The sequence below is a fragment of the Crassostrea angulata genome, chromosome 9 (assembly GCF_025612915.1).
Source record: "Crassostrea angulata isolate pt1a10 chromosome 9, ASM2561291v2, whole genome shotgun sequence".
In the NCBI taxonomy this organism is placed as follows: Eukaryota; Metazoa; Mollusca; class Bivalvia; order Ostreida; family Ostreidae; genus Magallana; species Magallana angulata.
In genome coordinates this window covers 25281132-25305387 of record NC_069119.1, presented here as the reverse complement: position 1 = coordinate 25305387, position 24256 = coordinate 25281132, and the positions used below count along the sequence as shown (strand labels likewise).

The window sequence follows — 24256 nt, the reverse complement described above, 5'->3', positions numbered from 1 at the left end:
TAGTTGATACATATGCAGAAGGATTACTAGTTCATCCATGTCTGACATAGACTGACTCATTTACGCATGCGCTGAATTTTAGCCTATCTTTAAATAACCAAGTTTTTATCGTTGCGACATAGTAATCCAAGGAAAAACAAAATGTATAAAAAATTTTTTTTATCGAATTCACTTACTCATGTCGACAGGCCCTTCGTATTTCAGGCCCAGATTCTTATTAATTGTATTGAACATATTCTACTGATGTAATACATAATATCTTTGAAATGTAAAATTAAAGGTCCATAACAACGAATGTCTAAATACCATTATGGCTATTTTTATTCTGCGAAGAGTATTTTGGAGGGGTGAGAAGAGGAACAAAAAAAATTCATCATTATTTCATTCCATATGCATTTTTTTTATATCACCGATTTTAAAAAAAAGAGAAGATGATACCAATGCCAATACATTAAATATTACACAATTTTTATTAAACTAAATTTGATCAGCATAACAGAATCAGAATCAATTTTCCGAGCCGTTCGTTGTTTCGTTGAGCGATCGTTTACCGTGATGAGCACACTGGCATTGTTGGTACATTCCATCCGTGGGGGTGTTCGAGCCATGACAATTAACGATCTCCCACGTCACTTCCGGGTTGTTCCAACCAAGGTTCGAGACCTGACTGGCGCCATTTTCCAAATCAAAATGAGCGACGTATCCATAGTCGTTATGACCGTTTCCGTAGGGCCCGGTGCCCTGGTTGCACCAGTTCTGGTTGGGGTAGACGTTGGGGCACAGGTTAGTAACCATGAACACGCGGGACATGCCAGCGGGGGTCGGGCCTCCTTGTCCGGGAACGTAACCACCTGTGTAAGACAAAGAAAACACCTGATCAAATATAAAGTACAGGCGCGGATCAAGAACTGTTTACCAGCCATTGGGGAGGGGGTGGGGGGGTGGGGGTGGAGGACATTGTTATAGGTGAGGGATTGTGTAGGCCTGTAAACTTGATTACCTTTTTGTAAATGTCGTAGTCACCTTGACCTAAGATATATACATGTACTTACCTGTAGTTTTCAGTTGACGTTAGGTATAAGTAGATACATATGCCTGCACTGGTTACCTTGACTTTAAGTAAACTTTATTTGTGATTACCTTTTTTTGGGAGTTGATTTTTAATCAACTCTCCTATGCAGTCACTCGGACAAACCGAAAGTGAAACAGTGTTTGGACCTCAGCACAAATCATTGCTCCTGACAAGACTTAGTTCTTGAAAATAATTGATGAATTCGATGTGATGTATGCTAAAGCATTGTTTTTCAGGGAAACTTATTTACAAATACCTTTAAAATAGTCAGATTTTAAATGGTACGAACAATTGAAATATTTTTTGTAGTCGTATGTATTTCTACGCCAGAGTTCAATATAGTCTCGTTCAACTCGACGCTCGGCTGTCTCCGTAAACCCTTGTCGGAGATTTACGGTGTCAGCCGAGCGTTTGGTTGAACGAGACTTTAGTTCAATATTGCTTGGATCCATACAATTTTCGAGAAATATTTCTACCACTGATACATACTTTTTTGAATTAATTTTATCTTTAAATTTTATTTAACATGATTCATATGGAGGTTTCTCGACATTCTAGTCGAAAAAGTTCAAAAATTCAAAATATGCGTAATTCAAATTAGAAACTACGTATACGTGTACTTGTCATGCCAAAAACATATCATTGATTTTAAAATAAATAAACATCGACAAAATCAACTCCCGTCAGTTCTTCAGTACTTTGATTATACATGCCGTAATCATCGGGAGTTTATGTATAAACATACCTGTAGTGGTCAGCTTGACACATTTTCCGCATCGCTGACCACACCAGCCACTGTATCCTTCATCAAAAAACATCTGATTGGGGGCAGTGACAAAGTGGTCGTGATTCCAACCGAATTGGCTGTCACCGGAAGCTGGTCCACACCCGCACGCCCCCTTGTGGTAGTCGTTGTATCGGGTGGTCGAAGCACATCGCTTTCCGTTGTACATTCTTGGCGACCCATGGCATTTTTGGTCACAACTCACGTACCCGATCGCTAAAAATTATAAATATTGTAGGTCTTGTCAGCATGTTTTGTGTATTTTCAAGTGAGAAGATTTTGGTGCCGACCCTGCTATTATAATATTATTCTCAAACCAGATAAAAATAATAAAAATCTGCTTTTAAAGATTTAATGTAATAAATTACTAGATCCTTCGCATATTTCGGCATGGCTTTTCTTTTTCTTTTTTAGTTCTTTCTCTCTTTTCAGTCCTCTCTTTTTGAAAAAAAACCCCATTTTTTTTCTGTTTTAAAGTACTCATTTATTTGGATGATTTTTAGCTTGACGTTTGTTTATCTTGTATGTAAATTCATGAAACATCTAGATTTATTTAATATTGGTTTTTCTTTTTTTATTTTCTGTTCACATTATTTAAGCAATGTTCATTGTCCGTGATACTACTTTTGGATCAACCACTGCATGAACAAGATATGGGCGAAATAAAACCCGGATTACAGCTGTTAAATGTTATATTTTTAAAGGTTGTAAGTATCGAAGACTTAAATAGGTTCTGAAGCACTTGCTTTACACAGTATTTTCACGTCATTCTATACATGTACATTGAAATGAAAATCCTTGGACTGGGTCAAAATTGATCGGATCCTTAACTGTTTCAGGTCAACCGATATAATTTATCACGGTACATATCTAGTAAAATAAAATGAATTTGTGACAATTAGACAGTTAGATTAAATTTAAGGCTTATCACACACTACTGCCATCAGGAATTTGGGAAATAAATTAAGGCACCGTTGGATACTAGTACATGTTACATGTGCATGCATTAGATCTATATGCATTGTGCGCTACTCCCTCATGCTAATTATTAAAGAGCTCGTAATCCAAGTGTAGGAAACTGCTTGTATCAAATTAATATTATGATAAAATACTATGACTAATATTTATCTTCTTAAAATTTTTATCAAAGAAAGAAAAAATGTGATTTTTGAGCTCTTGGAACCCGGATTACCGTTACTGATTTTTTAATCACTTTGTCCATTGTTTTTCTCCTCAGTTCAATGGATTTTCATGCAAACAAACTTTCCAATATTATTTTGTACGTGGTTATGAAAGTATGCCCACAAAAAAATGCTCGTAGCAAATCAAAGCTGGAAATGTTCGGACCAAATGAAAAAATCCATGGTAAATGGTTTATACTGTAGTAAAAAAAATGTAAGATGAGAGAGGTAAGCTTGTGCAAAAAAAAAGGGGGGGGGGGGGCCAAAAACGCCGTGGGCAATATCTAGATTTCATTTGTGATATTATTTCCATTTTGGGATATAAAATATATAATTTTATATTCACGTGGAATCAACATCTGTTTCCATTTCATAAGCAGTTTATACAGGTAACCATACACCCCCCCCCAAAAAAAAAATTATAATAAAATCATATAATGAGTTGCAAGGGATCAATAAAATTAAATATTTTAACAAGAGCTTCAACTTACCAAGAATACAAAAAACAGATAATGACCACATCCCTATATTGTTTCGTCTTCACAAAGATAAGACCTCAGAGGAGAGCAGGTTTTAGACGGGTCCCTTTATAGAGCTCACCTGAAAGTGATTATCTATGAACTTTGCCCTACTTTCCGTAATGATAAATAACCTAGCTTCTCTTTGACCAATTATAGTTAGGCGGGATTTCGATGGGAAAAATAAAAAAAATCAGAAAAAAAAAAATAATAATTTTGGTCCAAATGACCTCAAACTAAAAAAAAATGACACCAGAAAGTTAATATCTTTTCCAAAAATTTTTGGTTAGTTTTTCTTTTCGTTTTCATAAGAAATATGTAGCATTAGAAGTAAGGTTATTGCGCATTTCTATGTGATTCAGTCAATGTGTATATCTATTAAGTTCTATCTTCGGGGTTTAAGGACGTTGGATCCTGCAATCAAAAGTCTTCAATTTTTTTTCTAAAGTATTTTTAAAAATCTACACACATAGCTTAACCAAAATTCAAACAAAATTTTGGGGTCTTTATGCTTATTTTGATGCTACGTGCAATTAATTTGACCTTTATGCACTGAAAGTGCAAATTGCATATAAATCACTTTTCCCTGTATAATTTCTTATCGGAATGATCCATGGCATCGACTACAAATTTATACTATTTAACATAAAAATAAAGATTTCTTAACTTAATTGATATTTTGACTTTTTTGCACTTACAAAACGCTATTTTTAGCTAATAACGATTCAACATGCAATGAAATATTTAAGAGTCTCAAACTTTTTCCTAAATTATAATATACTTGTCAGAAACGTCTTATAAATTTAAAAAGATGAAACCAAAAGTATTGGTCTATGATGTAAAATTTGAGATAGGGCAAGAAATAAGCTAATTTAAAGCAAAATTTGGAGTTTGTTTTTTTGTTGACTTTTATAAAATATCAGTTGAAAATGCTAATATATGTCGATAGAAAAATCGAAAAAATTTTAAAATATGTGTTTCGAAACAACTCTGGTCTGCAAGGAGAATACGGAAGGTAAAATTATGGTACTCTAAAACAACTAAGTTATGAAAAATGTTCATTTTCTTCTTAAAAACCTTCCGCCTCAAAATATAGTCCTTTATTAAATTCTGAAAATATGTCATTTTTCCTTAATTATTTTATTCAATATACATGTAGTCTATTTGGCATTGTGAAATATGAATTAATAAGTACAATTAATATATGATGCATAATTTCCAGACTAGAAACGACCCACAATGGCTACCTAAAAACAGAGGAACGAAGCTCTATAAAGCCATTCGAGTAATGTGGTGTTTGTTTGCAAACGTTTTACACCGGTAATTATAGTGTTTTTGTTTTCTTTTGTAGTTTTGCATCGATTCGGCGCGCAGCAAATACCGTTTAACTAACAGATTTCTAGATGGTTAATTTATAATTGAAATGTATTTTATATCATAAGTAAAGAATTATATTTTTCATATCAAATTAATTTTGTTATCCAGCAACCGTACATGTAGAACAGAAGACGAATTACAAACATAGAATAACACAATAATACAAAAATGGAATATTTATGTAATATTTATGTAATGTAAAGAGCTGAGTACACAACTCATATCTAATTAACACTTGATTAGAGTTATTGTCTTACCAAATGCCAACTGCAGACTGTTAGTGTTTGCAGTTTAATTACTGTCAACTGCTTACTGTTCACGTCTTACTGCCAACTGTTTACTGTCAACTGCTTACTGTTCACGTCTTACTGCCAACTGTTTATAACTTACTGTCAACTGCTTCATGCTACTGTTTACAGCTTACTGTCAACTTCTTATACAGTTACTCTTTCATAGCTTACATTCAATTGTATTCAGATGCCTCTTTGATGATTCTTACTCTTAGTGTTTATAGCTTACAGTACCGATCAAACCCAACCTTACACCACAGTAAACCCGAACTAAACCACGGGTTTACTTTTGGGGTTTATTCTGGGTTTACTTTTTGAAAATTTGGGTTTACTTTGGGTTTACTTGGAAATTGCTTTTGAGGTCAACTGTACGCACTGATGTATGAAGCAGACCCGTCTTTTATCTTACCATCCTACTGCCTGTAATCCCTGTCCCTTGTATATTCCGAATACACAACGACTGTTTTCAGGGGTATACTTCTGACCGGGTTCACTCTCTGTGTCCACTCTGGGTTTAGTTTGGGTTGACTCTTGGTTAATTCTGGATTAACTCTAGTAAACCCAGAGTAAACCCAAAAATAAACTCATGGTTTTGTTGGTGTTTACTTTCTATTAGGTTGGGTCTGATCGGTTCTGTACTTACTGTTCCAGCTTTCTGCCAACCGATTATTGCCAACTGCTTACAGCTTACTGCCAACTGCTTACTGTCCGTATTTACAGCTTACTGTCAACTGCTTACAACTCACTGCCAACTGCTTACTGTCCATGTTTACAGCTTACTGCCAACTACTTACTGTAAGTGTTTACAGCTTACTGCCAACTACTTACTGTAAGTATTTACATTTTACATCCAATTGATTTTTCCGACTCTTATGATGGTTATACACGCTTGCAAACTTAGTCCAAAATTCAAGCTGAGAAAATATTTGATAAATTTTATATACTGTGTGGGAGATCATTGCCACTATTTGTTAGGTAAATAACGTATTATTACCCTTTTCTAAGCAAACAGCTTAACCCCCCCCCCATCTCTTCCCAACACAAACACAAAATGTACACATTCAAATTGCAGTTATTAGACTCAAAATCAAGAGTAGAGTTCATTTCTTCACAAAGCTTTGGTCTATTAATTTCGTGATAAATTAATTGTTGTTATTATAAATAATTCGTTACTTTGGATCATCTGTTCTAGATTTGCATTTTCATTGTCGATTAATTAAACTGTAAAGAAAACTGTAAAATTCGAAAGCAAGTTATGCTCTTTTATTTCATGTATTATTATTAATTGAAATGATACATAAAATAAAAGAACAGAACTTGCTTTGACATTCGTAAAGAACATTTTTCTTTATAGACATTAGACCAATCTAAGTTTTATGCATGGTTTCCAACCACACATTTAAACACCCAATTCTGACAAAACGTTTATTGAACCACTGTTAAAGAGGCAGGGTGGTCAACAAACCACAAGATCTGACGTAAACATATGATACTTTAGCCATAAACTAATATTAAGTATAAGAAAACATTCAAATATTCTGGTTTTAAAATTTGATCATTTTCCAATATATCTATATCATACAGAACTCTTTTTTAAAGGAGATTAAAATACTGTAAAAATGGCCATGACCATCGAGCCCTCTTAAGATGGTAATATTATATCAAGTTATAAAATTCCAAATTTGTTTATATAGTCTAGTCAATCTGTCAAAATTTCAGCAAAACCTCAAGAAAATTGCTACAAAGCTAGTTACCACCGAAATCAAAGGTGTTTGTATATACAAATAACATACTGTATTGAAAATAAACATTTGTATGATATGCGGAAAATAGTTTTTTGGGGGGTAAAAACATGGGTTTTCATGGAAAAATCGCAGAAATCTGGAAAAAATTAACCAAATTAAATCAATGAGTATCAATTCATGCTGTTTTGAAATGAAATGAGTTCATATGTATAACTGATTAAAACGCTTTTACAACAAATATTGAAGGTATTTTGGGGTAAAAAATAGCATTTTTATTGAAAAATCGCGGAAATATGGAAACATTTTATAAATTGGTATCAGCTTATTCTAAACTCCATTTTATTTTAAGTTTTATTTTGTCCGAGTAATACATGTAAAACAATTTCACGAGAAATATTTAAGATTCTTTTGGGTCAAATATTGCTTTTTTATGTATTGTTATTAAAAAATTGTGGAAATGTGGGAAAAAGTAAAAACAATATCAAATCAATTGGTAACGACTTATCTTCACTCCAAATTACAGAATAGTATTTGAACAATTGAAATAATAACATAACATGAAACATTGGTCAAATTTATGGCAATTTTTAAAATAAAATTATTTTGTTTAATTTTTTCGAATCAATAAAGAAATAATTAATAATCAAATCAATATGGCATCAGCTTATTTTATAACCTGATAACAAGATTGGATATGTACAATTGATGCAAATTGTTTACATCACAACCATGAACAATAAAATGGAAATCGAATTAACATCCTTTTATTGTAAAGGAATATAACAGTTTTCTAATTTCAAATTTTGTTTTCACTCTCGTCATCAGATTCTGGAGTATTACAGTTGATTCCTCTACATTCTCCATATCCACCTGAACACGCTATGCCATATTTTCGACAGCTACATTTCTTATTGTCGCAGTTGGTTTTACAATTGCAGTGGATGATTTTTAATAGGAAGTCGGGTGCAGGTGGTTTGGACATTCCAATAGGTAGAAGTTTGCCAGTTTTAAGAGTCCAACCCCATTCTGTAGGATCAAGATCTGCCACTGATTTGCCTTTCAGTACTGACACTGTAAGTAAACTCGCATTGAATGAAATATGGCATCATCAGATGTTAATGGAAGTGACTGCACTTGAACCACAGCATTTCTTTTAGATGACATTGTTTTTGTGGTGAACTTTCTCCATCTGAGAATGTCTAAACCCTCTAGCGGTACCCCACTATACAAGTTTACTAATGCTTCTTCTCCCGCCTTTATATTATCTTCTTTGCTAGAATTTTCTTGCAAAAATACAGCTCCTTGTGATTTTAGATAAATGTCAGTCATTATCTTTTTCAAGGCAGCAGGTTTTCCAATGCCATGCAAACGACTAGTTGTGTCACACCCTGTTAAAGCATGAATAAACAGGAGTTGACGACAACTATCACTTCCAAGAACTGACTTTGCTTTTGATATATCCCAAAATTCTGTGGTTTGACGTTTGTTTGTCAGTTGTGAAAAAGATTTATCTGTCTTCCTTTGCATAATGGCACAGCAGAACTAGCAAATCAGTGTCTTGTCCATACACAACCACTGTGTGATCGTCTGCCTTATTAACAGCTGTCTGACATATCAACAAATCTGCATCACCCTCACTTTGTATAGCTTCGATATTGCTCTCTTGCAGTTTTTGTACAAGGAGTTCAGCAAAGCGTTGCTTGTTTGATACATTCAGAAGAAAAGTTTCCTTCTTTATTCTCAGTGGCATATCCCAGTAAAAGTGATTGTGTTTGTTTGAATTCCTTTGCTGCGCCTCATGTGAGTCATATCTTTAGTTGACGTACCGATGTAACCATCCATTACAACGATGGGATTTTGGAAGTGCCTTTTGACATGATTAACATATTTTGAGCAAATCTGGGAAAATTCTCGCCTTCGGACCATGTTATTCGATGCAGTAGAGATCCTCCATCGATAACATTTAATAGATTTGTTGTTGGGAGTTCTTCAGCATGGCAGTCTCCTGTACTCGATTCATATAGCTTCACCAAGCGTGGCTTTTGCTGCCTGCTTTAAAAGACCATTTGCTTCAAATATTGATGACGGAGAGCTTGAACGTTCACATTGAAACAACTCAGCTGTTGTGTTCAGTGTTTCTGATCCAACAGCTGTCAACCTCTGAAACATGAGCTGAGGATCAATTTGCGAGAACTGTGTGACATTACTGTTCGATGTTCCTTTTATATCAAGAGGAACCACTTGATCTTTCCTTTTAAATGAAATTTCTGATACCAATTGTCCAGCCATAGACTGTATAGTTTTTTCGCCTATACTCTTTGCAGCATCTGCATTTGCATCGTTGTCTGCAATAATTCCGGTTTCAATGTTACGCAAAGTCTTGTCATGTAAGATAAATGGGTCCCTATCTTTCAAGAAGTCGCGCAATACATTGACATCTTTGTTGTCTTTATCCATTCTTGATCTTGACATATCGACATGCTGATCACTTGTTTGGTATCCTGTGTCAGTAAATGTTTGCATCGCCTGATTATATTCTACTAATGTTGGCATAAACAAAAGCCGTTAAGCCCTCTGAGCTTTCCCCATTCATCTTCCACGTGTTAATCCGCCTGTAGATTTCACGCTCCTCATCAATACCTGCACTATAATCAAATCAGTAGACAAACCTGTCTCGAACACGCTTCTCCAATGCAGTGAAAACAGGATCATCAATAGCCTGCTTAACAGAAATGTCTTTCGAACACAGGCGACTGTATAACTCATCTGCTTTGTCCAAAATGGGATCTGAAAGTCATCTTTAAATAACCAAGTTTTCATCGTTGCGACATAGTAATCCAAGAAAAAACAAAATGTATAAAAAAAACTTTATCGAATTCACTTACTGAGTACTCTTTGTCGACAGGCAATCGCAACTGCTCGGGCCTTTCCGGCAGGCTTGGAAAAACACAACTTCTAGGGCCTTTCCGGCAGGCTCGGAAAAACACCTCGAATGTATTACCTAAGCGGCCATGACAACCCCCTTTTTATACAATTTGATATAAATACAACACATTTTACGATCAGTTGAGATGTCACCTAGACTTCATACAACACATTTTACGATCTGTTGAGATGTCACCTAGACTTCGTTAAAGTCAATGATATACCCTAACATTGACCACAAAAGCGACACAAGAGGCTGTCTAGCCGATACTTATTTTAATGGGAAGCGACTCCATTTTGTATAAAAATACATTCGAGGTGTTTTTCCGAGCCTGCCGGAAAGGCCCGAGATACTGCGATTGTGTCGACAGGCCCTTCGTATTTCAGGTCCAGATTCTACTGAAGTGATACATAATTTCTTTGAAATGTAAAATTAAAGGTCCATACCAACGAATGTCTAAATACCATTATGGCTATTTTATTCTGCGATGAGTATTTTGGAGGGGTGAGAAGAGGAACAACAAAAAAATCATCATCATTTCATTCCAAATGCACTATTTTTATATCACCTATTTTTAAAAAAGAAGATGATACCAATGCCAATACATTAAATATTACACAATTTTTATTAAACTAAATTTGATCAGCATAACAGAATCAGAATCCATTTTCCGAGCCGTTCGTTGATTCGTTGAGGGAACGTTTACCGTGATGGGCACACTGGCAGTGTTGGTACATTTCATCCGTGGGGGTGTTCGCTCCATGACAACTGACGATCTCCCACGTCACTTCCGGGTTGTTCCAACCAATGCGCGAGATCTGATTGGCTCCATTTCCCAAATCAAAATGGGCGACGTATCCGTAGTCGTTATGACCGTTTCCATAGGGCCCGGTGCCCTGGTTGCACCAGTTCTGGTTGGGATAGACGTTGCGGCACAGGTTAGTAACCATGAAGACGTGTGATTGACCAGCGGGGGTCGGACTTCCTTATTGGTAAACACTTGTCTATGTAATATGATTTATCAAACTTGAAACCAAGCAGACAAAATTCTCTTGGACTTATTGGTAAAAGCCTAAAAGCACTAGAAATATCCATTTTTGCCATGAGGGCCCCTTGTCCCTTTGTTTGAATTATGTTAATTGCATCATCAAATGAAGAGTAGTTGACGGAACAAAATTGCTGATCAATGTAATCATTAACACTCTCTCCAAATGGATGGGACAAGTTTGTAATCATACGCCATCCACCTTGCTTTTTTGGTAATAAACCAACTGGGTTACATCTTAAATTTGATATTGGTGGGGCTGAAAAAGGACCTAAAACTCTACCAAGATCTATTTCCTTCTTAATCTTTTCTGCCAATTCATTAGAGTGTTGAATCGCAGACTTCATATTCCTAAACTCAACCTTAATTCTAGGGCCATGATAGTTTAATAAAAATCCTCCCTCAAAACCCTGTGCTAACAAGTGTGCAACTTTTCTGTCTGGATAACTTCTAACTAACTTGTGAAGATTATTAACTTTTATTGGAGTAGATCCCAATTGCCATAATTTATTGTGTAATTGGGCGGAATGATCTCTGTGGGAATCTAGGGCGGAATTGCTGTGATGCGGGCTTAACTGGGGGGTATTGTTTACCCGTACTGTTATTCTGGGAATATCTACAATTCAAAGAAGGATGTGAACCATTACACTTGACACAAATATGCAAGAACCTACAGTTTTGTTTTTCACATACTCCCTGAAAATTGTAAGAATAGCATTTAAACTGCTTTGTAGGGGTTGGAATGTTATTTTGGACTACCGGCTGCATGTAAAACAGCCATAATTCTGCATCAACTGAACCCCAGCTGAGACTGGAATCAATTGATTTTTTCAACCTAAATTGAACATCGTATTCCCTCCAGTTACAAGAATTTGGTGAACGCTCTGCGCCTTTCCTAATTGTAGCCATGTATCGAAATAAATGAACAGCTTGCAAAGAATGCTTGGCACAATAAATCGAAGCAAAAATTAGAAAAGCATCTGTCCATTGTGAAATGGACACTATTGTTTCATCTTTGTATTTTGGTTTGACCTGAATCGCCCCATCATGATATACAATATGATGCTGAATATCTGATGCAGGTTCTTTCATTAACAACTTGTTAAGTGCAATATAATCGTTATTCCATATCTTTTCTTTCAATGCTATGGGTACATGAGCCCCAAGTGACGATACTACACTATGGAAAGGTGTGGGGTTTTCAATGTCGAACAAACAATCTGTACCTGTATTGGTGCTAGATCCTGCTACTGAAGGCTCGACCGTCTGATCCGATGGGGCCCTTGCCCGGTCTAGAACAGGTTGTACAGTTGGTTGTACTACCGGGACTGGCAAACTTTGGCTTCTATCATATATTCTACCTGTAGACTCGGTAACTGCAATTGTGGAAGGACCGCTGGAGGACGAAGTCACATTTGGCATCCGTGTAGACGCCCGGGAGGCTACAACCGCTCCCCTCGTGGGAGGTCTGGCATAAGGGCTCTTGGACTTCGACGTCCTAACTTTGCTAGCTCTCAACATCTCGTGAAATAAGAAATTTGAAGAAATATTATTAGGCTAAAATAAATTTCTGGTTATACTACAATTTTTCAAAATCCTTGTTTCCTTATGTTTATCTGAAATGATGCAGACGTGTTTTTTGTTTTGTTTTTTTTTTAATTAATAATGCTTAAATTCACGGCAAAATTAATATGTTTATGTTTTAAAAGCAATTTATTCAAATTAAATTCATAATTTACCTCTTCAACTTTGGATGCACTGGATATTTTTTCAAAGATGAATTTGTGCCACCTATCAACTTTGGATTGAGCAGGAAAAGGAAGTAGCAACCGCGCATGCCCAGTTATATAGTTGTCTTAAACAAGAGTTATGGATCTTTCAACAATAACAGTTAACAAGAGTTATGGATCTTGAAACATTAACATAACACCTATGCTTAAAATAACCTGGTTTATCCAGAGATGATAAACCCTATTAAGTGTACTGAACATATTCTACTGAAGTGATACATAATTTCTTTGAAATGTAAAATTAAAGGTCCATATCAACGAATGTCTAAATACCATTATGGCTATTTTATTCTGCGATGAGTATTTTGGAGGGGTGAGAAGAGGAACAACAAAAAAATCATCATCATTTCATTCCAAATGCACTATTTTTATATCACCTATTTTTAAAAAAGAAGATGATACCAATGCCAATACATTAAATATTACACAATTTTTATTAAACTAAATTTGATCAGCATAACAGAATCAGAATCCATTTTCCGAGCCGTTCGTTGATTCGTTGAGTGAACGTTTACCGTGATGGGCACACTGGCAGTGTTGGCACATTTCATCCGTGGGGGTGTTCGCTCCATGACAACTGACGATCTCCCACGTCACTTCCGGGTTGTTCCAACCAATGCGCGAGATCTGATTGGCTCCATTTCCCAAATCAAAATGGGCGACGTATCCGTAGTCGTTATGACCGTTTCCATAGGGCCCGGTGCCCTGGTTGCACCAGTTCTGGTTGGGATAGACGTTGCGGCACAGGTTAGTAACCATGAAGACGTGTGATTGACCAGCGGGGGTCGGACTTCCTTGTCCGGGTACGTAACCACCTGTGTAAGACAAAGAAAACACCTGATCAAATATAAAGTACAGGCGCGGATCAAGAACTGTTTACCAGCCTGGGGAAGGAGGGGGGGGGGGTGGGGGATAGTGGAGGATATTGTTATAGGTGAGGGATTTCTTAGGTCTATAAACTTGATTACCTTTTTGTAAATATCGTAGTCACCTTGACCTAAGGTATTTAGATATACACTTACCTGTATTGTTAAGGTAACGTAAGGTATAAGTAGATAAATACCTGCTCTGGTTACCTTTGCTTTAAGTAGACTGCATTTGTAAATACCTTATTTCATACCTGTCGTAGTCATCGGGAGATCAGATTTATACATACCTGTTGTGGTCAGCTTGACACATTTTCCGCATCGCTGACCACACCTGCCGCTGTATCCTTCATCAAAAAACATCTGATTGGGGGCAGTGACGAAGTGGTCGTGATTCCAACCGAATTGGCTGTCACCGGAAGCTGATCCACACTTGCACGCCCCCTTGTGGTAGTCGTTGTATCGGGTGGTCGAAGCACATCGCTTTCCGTTGTACATTCTTGGCGACCCCTGGCATCTTTGTTCACAACTCACGTACCCGATCGCTAAAAATTATAAAGTTTGTAGGTCCTGTTAGCATTTTTTGTTTATTTTCAAGTGAGAAGATTTTGGTGCCGATCCTGCTATTATAATATTATTATCAAACCGGATAAAAATAATAAAAATCTACTTTTAAGGATTAAATGTAATTATTTACTAGATCCTTCGCATATTTCGGCATGGATTTCTTTTTCTTTTTTTTTTTTTTTTGCTTTCTCTCTTTTCATTCCTTTCTTTTGACGAAACATTTTTTCTGTTTTAAAGTACTCTTTTATTTGGATGGTTTTTAACTTGACGTTTGTTTATCTTGTATGTAAATTCATGAAACATCTAGATTTATTTGAAATTGGTTTTTTAAGGTCTTCCGTTTCCAGCGGAAGACCTTATTGTTATTGCTTTGTTTCTTTTTCCCTTTTATTTTTTTTTTCTTATGCTTTTTTGTACAAGCGATTTCTTGAAAACGACTCGACCGATTTTCGTAAAAAATTCAGATTTTGTAGATATTGATTAAAACCTTTTTATATAATTTTTTATTTTTATGACGTCATTTCCGTTCGGGAGATATTGACGTTTTAGCGATTTTTAGAGGGTTGGTTTGTCCTGCTATCTCCTCCTAAACGAAAACAGATATTGAATTTAAATTTTCAGGGATTGTAGACAAGATGATTGTAGATGTGTTTAAAGGCCTGTATGGTTGTCTGGCTTCAAAGGCGTCGAAGCTCGCCTGGACCCGAAAATCGAGTTCGAAAAACGACGTGATTTTGAATGGTTTTCGTTCTGTATCTCCTTTCCTAAAAATATTTGAACATAAGATATAGAGCAAATAAAATTTATGTTTACAAGAGGTTTCGTTTGATATCGAGAAAAAGGGGCCGGCCTTTCAAATTAGGGGCCAACAGGGCTCGAATGTCTTTCTTCCATAGCACTTTACTGAGAAATATTTTGTAATATGTTTAAGAAGCAAAAATGTTCATCTTTCTTTTATATAACTATACATTATAAAAATTTTATCATGTGTTTCGTAATTAGGGGTTTTAAGGGGCCAGAAGTCCAAAACTTTGATCAATAATATCTCAAAAAGGACAATTATTTTGAAAAGCAATATAGAATAAAAGATGCTTAGACTGATGTTTTAAACAATATTCAATCATAAAAGTTTCGTGATCTGGCCCAAATAAGGACATAAGGGGTAGCCTCTAAAACGTCCTATCCCAGATAGCTCATAAACAGCAAAGAATTTCTAAACACTTGTTGAACAAAATATGTTTAATATTAAAAGACCTTTCATATGATATCAAGAAAAAGGGGCTTGCCCTTCAATTTAGGGGCCAACAGGGCTGTAAAGTCTTTCTTCCATAGCACTTTACTGAGAAATATTTTGTAATATGTTTAAGAAGCAAAAATGTTCATTTATCACTTATAAAACTAAACATTATAAAATTTTTATCATGTGTTTCGTAATTAGGGGTTTTAAGGGGCCAGAAGTCCAAAACTTTGATCAATTATATCTCAAAAAGGACAAATATTTTGAAAAGCAATATAGAATAAAAGATGCTTAGACTGATGTTTTAAACAATATTCAATCATAAAAGTTTCGTGATCTGGCCCAAATAAGGACATAAGGGGTGGCCTCTAAAACGTCCTATCCCAGATAGCTCAAAAAGTCAAAGAATTTCTAAACACTTGTTGAACAAAATATGTTTAATATTAAAAGACCTTTCATATGATATCAAGAAAAAGGGGCTTGCCCTTCAATGTAGGGGCCAAAAGGGCTGTAAAGTCTTTCTTCCATAGCACTTTATTGAGAAATATTTTGTAATATGTTTAAGAAGCAAAAATGTTCATTTATCACTTATAAAACTAAACATTATAAAAATTTTATCATGTGTTACGTAATTAGGGGTTTTAAGGGGCCAGAAGTCCAAATCTTCGATCAATTATATCTCAAAAAGGACAAATATTTTGAAAAGCAATATAGAATAAAAGATGCTAGGACTGATGTTTTAAACAATATTCAATCATAAAAGTTTCGTTATCTGGCCCAAATAAGGACATAAGGGGTCGGCCCCTAAAACGACCTATCCCAGTTAGCCCAAAAACGGCAAAGAATTTCTAAACACTTGTTGGATAAAATATGTTTAATATCAAAAGACTTTTCATATGATGTCAAGAAGCATGCCCTTCAATGTAGGGGCCAAAAGGGCTGTAAAGTCTTTCTTCCATAGCACTTTACTAAGAAATATTTTGAAAAGAAATATTGAATAATAAATGCTTAGAATGATGCGCTTGTCAATATTCAGCCATCGAAATTTTGTCATATGGCCCCAATAAGGAGATAAGGGGATCAGCCCGTAAAACGGTCTTTACAAAATAGCTCAAAAACGGCAAAGAATTTCTAAACACTTGTTGAACAAAATATGTTTAATATCAAAAGACCTAAAAATATTTTTAGGGGCATAAAGGCTCTGAAGTATTTCTTTTATAGCACTTTACTGACAAATATTCTGTTATATGTTTAGGAATTAACAATAAATTATAATTATTTTATCATGTGTTCCGTAATTAGGGGGTTTTTAATAGGTTTTAAGGGGCCAGAAGTCCAAAACTTTTATAACATATCTCAAAAAGAACAAATATTTTAAAAAGCATCATTTTGAAAATCAATATAGAATAAAATGCTGAGAATGATGTTCCTAACAATATTCAACCGTCAAATTTTTTTGTTGTTGCCCCAATAAGGAGATAAAGAGTCAAATATCAAAGTCAAGGTCATATAACCTTCAAAAAATCGCACGGAAGACCTCCTCGTTGCTCGCAACGAGATCGTGTCTAGTCTTTTTTTATTTTCTGTTATATAGCTCATATTATTTAGGACAATGTTCACTGTCCGTGATACTACTTTTGGATCAACCACTGCATGAACAAGATATGGGCGAAATAAAACACGGGTTACAGCTGGAAATGTTATATTTTTAAAGGTTGTAGGTATCGAAGACTTAAATAGGTTCTGAAGCACTTGCTAAACACAGTATTTTCACGTCATTCTATATATATATATATATATATATATATATATATATATATATATATATATATATATATATATATATATATATATATATATATATATATATATATATATATATATATACATTGAAATGAAAATCCGTAGACTGTGTCAAAATTAATCGGATCCTTAACTGTTTCAGGTCAACTGATATAATTTATCACAGAACATATCTAGTAAAATAAAATGAATTTGTGACAATTAAACAGTTAGATTAAATTTAAGGCTTATCACACACTACTGCCATCAGGAAATTGGGAAATAAATTAAGGCACCGTTGGATACTAGTACATGTTACATGTACATGTATTAGATCTATGTGCATTTTGCGCTACTCCCTCATGCTAATTATTAAAGAGCTCCTTATCCAAGTGTAGGAAACAGCTTGTATCAAATTAATATTCTTAAAGGTGGATGATAAAATGCTCTGACTAATATTTATCTTCTTAAAATTTTTATCAAAGAAAGAAAAAATGTGATTTTTGAGCTCTTGGAACCCGGATTACCGCTACTGATTTTTAATCACTTATTTTTTTCTCAGTTGAATGGATTTTCATGCAAACAAACTTTCCAATATTATTTTTACGTGATTGTAAAAGTATGCCCTCAAAAAATGCTCGTAGCAAATCAAAGTTGGAAATGTTCGAACCAAATGAAAAAATGCATGGTAAATGGTTTATACTGTAGTAAAAAAAACCAAGATGAGAGAGGTAAGCTTATGCAAAAAAGGGGGGATATTATATCCATTTTGAGATATGAAATATATAATTTTATATTTACGTGGAATCAACACCTGTTTCCATTTCATAAGCAGTTTATTCCGGTAACCATACACCCCCCCCCCCCGAAAAAAAATATAAATAATAAAATCATATAATGAGTTGCAAGGGATCAATAAAATTAAAAATTTTAACAAGAGCTTTAACTTACCAAGAATACAAAAAACAGATAATGGCCACATCCCTATATTGTATCGTCTTCACAAAGATAAGGCGTCAGAGAGGAGCAGCAGGATTTAGACGGGTTCCTTTACAGCGCTCATCTGAAAGTGATTATGAACTTTGTCCTACTTTCCGTGTTAAAAAATAACCTAGCTTCTTTTCGACCAATTATAGTTATTAGTAGGGGGGATTTCGATGGGAAAAATAAAAAAAAGGTTATTATGCATTGATTTTTGTGTGATTCGGTCAAGGTGTATATCTAACTTCCATCTCCGGGGTTAAAGTCATTCGAGTAATGTGGTGTTTGTTTGCAAACGTTTAACAGAGCTATTTATAGTTTTTGTTTTCTTTTGTAGTTTTGTATCGAATCAACGCACAGCATATACCGTTAAACTAATAGAATTCTAGGCGGTAAATTTAAAATTGAAATGTATTTTATTTTATATACGTTAATTTTAAGTATCATATTTTGTATATCAAATTAAATTCATTTTCCAGTAACTGTACATGTAGAACACAAGATGGATCACATGGAATAACTATATAATGTAAAATGCTGAGTACAGTGTACACAACTCATATCTAATAAACACTTGATGATTGGTATTGTCTTTCTATTTGATTTTGGATAAGAAAAGAATTGTTTCATTTGCTGATAAAAGAAGTGAAGTAAAACATAATTAGAATTGTTTAATATTCAGGTGTTTTCTCGCAGGTAACATAAGATAAAGGTTGAAAAATATGGTAACTTTTAATCAAAAAGGTATGATACTGATTTGATACCTTAATGAATTTTAAACTAAAAGTATATTATATGTCAGGTTTGATTAGTTTATTATTTGCTTTGTTTGGATCGATCTGCTTTACAAACAAATAAATGTGAACTTTGTATCCGATGAATTCCATACTTGACACTCACCTGCCAAATGCCAACTGCTTACTTTAAGTGTTTATAGCTCACTGTCAACTGTTTACATTATAACTGTCTACAATTTACTGCCAACTGCTTATAGCTTTCTGTCAACAGCTTAGTACTGTTACTATTACTGTTTACACCCTACTGCTAACTGTTTACAGCTTACTATCAATTATTTACAGTTTACAGCATACTGACAACTGCTTAATGTTACTATTAACAGGTTACTGTAAACTTTTTAAACTGTTACTGTTTTACAGCTTACATCCAACTCCATACATGACACCTAGCTGTCAGATGCCAACTTCGTACTCTAAGTGTTTATAGCTTACTAACTGTTATAGCTTTTTGACAACTGCTTACTGTCAACTGTTTTCGGTTTACTGCCAACTGCTTACTGAAAGTGTTTATAACTTACTACCAACTGCTTACCGTAGTGTTTACAGCTTATATTGCCTTCTGCTTACTGTACGTGTTTACAGCCTACTGTAAACTGCTTACTGTACACGTTTACAGCTTATTGCCAGTTGCTTACTGTACGTGTTTACAGCTTTCTACCATCTGCTTAATGTACGTGTTAACAGCTTACCGCCAACTGTTTATTGTAAGTTTTAACAACTTACTGCCTTATACTTACTGTACGTGTTTACACCTTACCGCTAACTGACAACTGTAATGTTTACTACTTACTACTAACTGCTTTCTGTCGATCTGTGTTTACAGCTAGGTTACATCTAATTGTTCATTAGCAATTCGTTATTTTGGATCATCTGTTCTAGATTTACATTCATTGTCGATTAATTAAACTGAAAAGAATAATTCTACTCGAAAGCAAGTTATGCCCTTTTATTTCATGTATTATTATTAATTGAAATGAACATAAAATAAGAGAACAGAACTTACTTTGACATTCGGATAGAACATTTATCTTTATAGACATTAGAACAATCTAAGTTTTATGCATGGTTTTACTGTTTTTTACTGCATCCAATTCTGACAGAACGTTTATTGAACCACGGTTAAGGAGGCAGGGTGGTCAACAAATTAAACATAAGACCTGCCTTAAACTTTAACATACGATATTTCAGCCATAAACCAGTGACGTATATACTATATCTACGTCCTTGCATAAACTAACATTATACAGTAGTTGACTGGGGTCGAGGGCAACAGTTGATCTGTCGGACCGGCTCGCAAACTGTTGCCCAAGGCCGAAGGCGGTCCGACAGATCAGCTGTTGACCGAGACACAGTCAACAACTGTTTTGTTATACCCCTTCAAATCAATAACACGTTTTCGCGGAATGTGACGTCACCGGTCAACAGTCTTTTTTAACAGTTGATTTTAACAGTTCCAATCTAACAGTTCCAGTCCAACAGTCAAAATGCTGGACTTTTTTTCGTATAGAGTTATATAGTAACTGTTTTACAGGGGTATAACAATAAGTACTAATAAGAAAACATTCAAATATTCTGGTTTTAAAATTTGATCATTTTTCTATATATATCACACAGAGCTCTTTTTTAAAGGAGATTAAAATACTCTTGAAATGGCCATGACCATCGATCCCTCTTAAGATGGAAATATCATATCAAGTTATAATATTCCAAATGTGTTTTTGCAACGGGATGGAGTTATGCTAGTTTTGGTGCAGAACACATGTTGCGTCCCTGTATGGAATTTTATATACAACAGCAAGCCAACTGTCGGATGATAACTGTATGCTTACTGTTTGTGTTTGCAGCTTTAGAACTGCCAATTACTAATATTTCACTATTTGCAAATTAGAAAATCCGTATCCTCTAAAATAAAATTTTGACAAAAACGGACGAAATGTTTTTGTGCATGTACATGTATTTAGTGTGGTATAGCACTAGAATTATCAATATTTACAACGTTTTGAATGTTCAACATGTTCACATAGTTTTTTTTAAGCAATTACACATTGCGTTAGCAAGGCAGTAGGCATTCGGAAATGAGCAGCTGGGCAGTAAGCAGGCTAGTCTTGTCCCATGATCCCTTGCTCTTCGATTGGGGACTCCGTGCAATCGAAGAGCAAGGGATCATGGATCGTGGGACAAGACTAGCACCAGTTGGCAGCTAATAGTTGCCTGCTCTACATGGAAGTCCTGTGCCAATAGAACTATTTTAACAAGAGTTTGGACTTCGGGTAGTTGTGTCAAACAGCAATGCGATGTAGGCCTGTCTATTTCATTGCTGGCCACTCGGCCATGGCTCTGAGAGATCAACAAGATTTGCCTGGCCTTTGAGCGACATGTAGAACTACACAATCTGACCAGCAATATTCGTAACATGTTTTGATGCAATAAATAGATCGTTACATCCAACTGAAAGTCCAAGGTCTTGTTAAAATGGTTCTGTAGTATTCATCTTGTACAATTCGAGTAATGGCACTTAAACTTTGAAATCATTTAAACAGAAGCAGGAAAAATTAAGTGATCAGAAAAACTCATTTGAGCTTTCAGCTCAGGTAAGTTAAAAAAAAAAAAATTCCTGACACCAGAAATATGAAAATAATATACATGTAAAAATAGAATTTTAAAGGAAAAAAAAATGAAAACATATGTTGAGCTTAAATCGTGTCAGACTCTATAGCTATCCCCTTTAAACCCCCGGAGATCTAAAATTACTATGGTGTCGCGTATTCAGATATGTGATACTTGCGTATATTTGCCTTACTTTTTCTAATAAAATGAGTTTGTCTAAAATTGTATATATCATCATTTCTCCCTGAACTAGAACCATTTTATCAAGACCTTGGACTTTCAGTAGAGCGTAGCTATCTATTTCTTGCGTCAAAACAGGTTTTAAAAATTACGCAGTTTTAATCAATTACAAAAATGTAAGTGAAATATATATACACAGATTGTCTAGTATTAGCTCAAAAGCCAGACAAATCTTATTGATTTCAAAGAGCCATGGCTGAACGGCTAGCAATAAAATAGATAGACCTACGTCACATTGCTGTTTGACACAATTAACTACCCAAAGTCCAAGCTCTTGTTAAAATAGTTCTATTTGAGATGTGTTTGAACATGTACATCAATACACCATAAAATAAAAACAAATGCATCCACATACAAGCACGTTCTTGCACCATCTGTACAAAATCATTGAAATCGATTTTAAATCCCCGAGTTCCGATTTATTTTTTGGAAAATATGGATTTATTTTTCTGAAAATAATGTGGTGACAACATATTGTGATATGTGATGTATACCATTAAGCCTGGCAGAATGCAACTACTTGTGTTTATTGTCTTTTTTTATTCTTTACATTAATGCATCAATAAATGTAAAGACAACGTAATGAATATACATTTAATCATCATTCCATATCTAAAGGCTGAAATGATTTTATTGTTAATCATGTACATGTAAGTTTGTCTTCAAAATTTGTATTTTATACAGTTAAATTGCTGGGGGGGGGGGGGGTATAGGTCAATACGATGATTTAGCTACCCGAGAGGCAGCATATTTACCGAGGCCAAGTAAAGGATCGGTATACGAATGGGACCTTTTGGCTTTCCATATGTTAGCTGCATGTCTATAGCTCCCGGCCTGAAAAAAAAATCGGATGGTCGACTTGGGAGTTTTTTCAGGCCGGGCACCACAGACTTGCAGCTATCCATGTGTATGAAAGTTGAAATTCAACGGTGGCTCACTAAACCTGGAGAAAAGTTTCTGAAACCAGCAAAAATTTATTGATTATGTTGCAAGTTTGGAATAAAAAAAATGATTTTTGAAAAATAGTTCATTAAATATAAACAATAGCCCCGGGTGGATTCGAACTCATGATCTGCATTTCACAGAACCGATACTTAATTGAATCACTGAGCTAGCGCTATGGTGAGAGACAACCAATTAGAGTGATGCAAACAGTTAAAAATAAATTTTAATCGCCGTCTTCATGACGTAGTGTCGATCTTTAAAAATATAAGTCTTGGTGTAGTGAGGTATACCTTTACTGTGAAATGTCAAGCCTGATGGGCACTTCATAAATGTATAAATAGTACTAAGTACTAAACATTTTCAAATAAAACGATGCTTCTAAATATTCTCTTTTTAAGTTTAATTTTGAAAGAAAAAAAAACAATCAAAATTTTAAACCGATTTTGTACATATGGCACTGAAACATTGATCAATTGATGCAAGATAAGCGCAAAACAACACGTTCGAACGACCTACTTGCCGAATTTAGTTAAACATTTTTTTACATTGAGATTGAAAAAATACAATTCTAAAAAATACAGCATAAATCGTGACCACGCTTCCTCAAAAGGGACCTACAGAATATATTCCTGACACATACCACAATTCATTAAGTTTTAAAAAAGATGGAATTAATTGTATATTGTTGATTTTTTTCGTCTAAAACATTGTAAAAAAAATAGTTCCATATTGAAATATTTCTTGATTGATTTGATAGATTTTATTACTGAATGACGTGTACTGAGGAAATCAATTTATTATTTAGTTATATAAATAGATTGAATTTATTATTTACACTGTATAGTTATATAAATTGAAGTCTTATAGAATAAATATTTTGATTTCTTCAGGCTGAATTCCATTTGATTTTAAAATATCATCTATTAAATTATATGAAAAAACTCATAAGATACCTTTTATAAAAATATGGATCGTATGATATAGATAACGTAGGAGGTTTGGAATTGAATGAATTAAACATCGGGCGTGGTGTGCAGAAAACGTAGAAACGCTTGTTCTGTCGGAACTTCTCGGTTGTTTCCATTGAGTTATTTCATTCCGAATTGCCGCATCTCCTCAGCAATGACATTATGATGGTATTCTTCTCTTTTTTATTTCAATGTAGAATGAGATGTAAAAAACTTTTTGTATAACATAATTCAACTGGTTTCAGAGCATACTGTGTTTATTTCATCTAGTTTAAAAAGCTACAATGAAAGGCGAAAAAATATTTGATAAAAAAATAACTTCCTCTAATCTCAGCGATCTATTCGTCGAGACTGAAACGATGAGACGTCCGTCAAAACTTTTCAATCGCAACTTCCTCTAGGCATCCGGGCCCCCTTCTTAATTTTAGCATGCATAATCATAAAGTGAATTTAAAATGACGAAGACACAAAGTGTATACCATTGTGGAAAAATCTCCACTTGCCTACATGCATAACATCTACATTGTATAATATTCAC

The 24256-nt window shown here is 34.6% G+C and overlaps 4 protein-coding genes across 4 annotated transcripts; all 4 read right to left on the bottom strand.

Moving 5' to 3' along the window:
• Positions 1–447: 447 nt before the first annotated feature.
• LOC128163354 (endoglucanase-like) lies at positions 448–3645 on the bottom strand. Its single transcript, XM_052826925.1, has 3 exons — positions 3529–3645; positions 1818–2072; positions 448–851 (listed from the first exon to the last, which is right to left on the bottom strand). Exons 1-3 carry the CDS (start codon positions 3557–3559, stop codon positions 508–510), a joined length of 630 nt encoding a protein of 209 aa, XP_052682885.1. The 5' UTR covers positions 3560–3645; the 3' UTR covers positions 448–507.
• A 6875-nt stretch (positions 3646–10520) lies between these two features.
• Positions 10521–11285, bottom strand: LOC128162230 (endoglucanase-like). Its single transcript, XM_052825404.1, has 2 exons — positions 11222–11285; positions 10521–10878 (listed from the first exon to the last, which is right to left on the bottom strand). The coding sequence occupies exons 1-2, from the start codon at positions 11283–11285 to the stop codon at positions 10550–10552; spliced, it is 393 nt and encodes a 130-aa protein (XP_052681364.1). The 3' UTR covers positions 10521–10549.
• Positions 10892–12498, bottom strand: LOC128164066 (uncharacterized). The gene has a single exon (XM_052827790.1). The coding sequence runs from the start codon at positions 12457–12459 to the stop codon at positions 11446–11448; it is 1014 nt and encodes a 337-aa protein (XP_052683750.1). The 5' UTR covers positions 12460–12498; the 3' UTR covers positions 10892–11445.
• A 695-nt stretch (positions 12499–13193) lies between these two features.
• LOC128164238 (endoglucanase-like) lies at positions 13194–18210 on the bottom strand. Its single transcript, XM_052828006.1, has 3 exons — positions 18132–18210; positions 13885–14139; positions 13194–13543 (listed from the first exon to the last, which is right to left on the bottom strand). The coding sequence occupies exons 1-3, from the start codon at positions 18160–18162 to the stop codon at positions 13194–13196; spliced, it is 636 nt and encodes a 211-aa protein (XP_052683966.1). The 5' UTR covers positions 18163–18210.
• Between the last annotated feature and the right edge of the window lie 6046 nt (positions 18211–24256).

Excerpts from the sequence above, each read along its gene's own strand:
- LOC128163354 (XM_052826925.1), bottom strand. The coding sequence starts at position 3,559 with ATGTGGTCATTATCTGTTTTTTGTATTCTTG. Across the intron at positions 2,073-3,528 it reads ATCTGTTTTTTGTATTCTTG|CGATCGGGTACGTGAGTTGT; the intron begins GTAAGTTGAAGC and ends TATAATTTTTAG. Across the intron at positions 852-1,817 it reads TGTCAAGCTGACCACTACAG|GTGGTTACGTTCCCGGACAA; the intron begins GTATGTTTATAC and ends TGTCTTACACAG.
- LOC128164238 (XM_052828006.1), bottom strand. The coding sequence starts at position 18,162 with ATGTGGCCATTATCTGTTTTTTGTATTCTTG. Across the intron at positions 14,140-18,131 it reads ATCTGTTTTTTGTATTCTTG|CGATCGGGTACGTGAGTTGT; the intron begins GTAAGTTAAAGC and ends TATAATTTTTAG. Across the intron at positions 13,544-13,884 it reads TGTCAAGCTGACCACAACAG|GTGGTTACGTACCCGGACAA; the intron begins GTATGTATAAAT and ends TGTCTTACACAG.
- LOC128164066 (XM_052827790.1), bottom strand. The coding sequence starts at position 12,459 with ATGTTGAGAGCTAGCAAAGTTAGGACGTCGAAGTCCAAGAGCCCTTAT.
- LOC128162230 (XM_052825404.1), bottom strand. The coding sequence starts at position 11,285 with ATGAAGTCTGCGATTCAACACTCTAATGAATTGGCAGAAAAGATTAAG. Across the intron at positions 10,879-11,221 it reads TAAGAAGGAAATAGATCTTG|GAAGTCCGACCCCCGCTGGT; the intron begins GTAGAGTTTTAG and ends TTTACCAATAAG.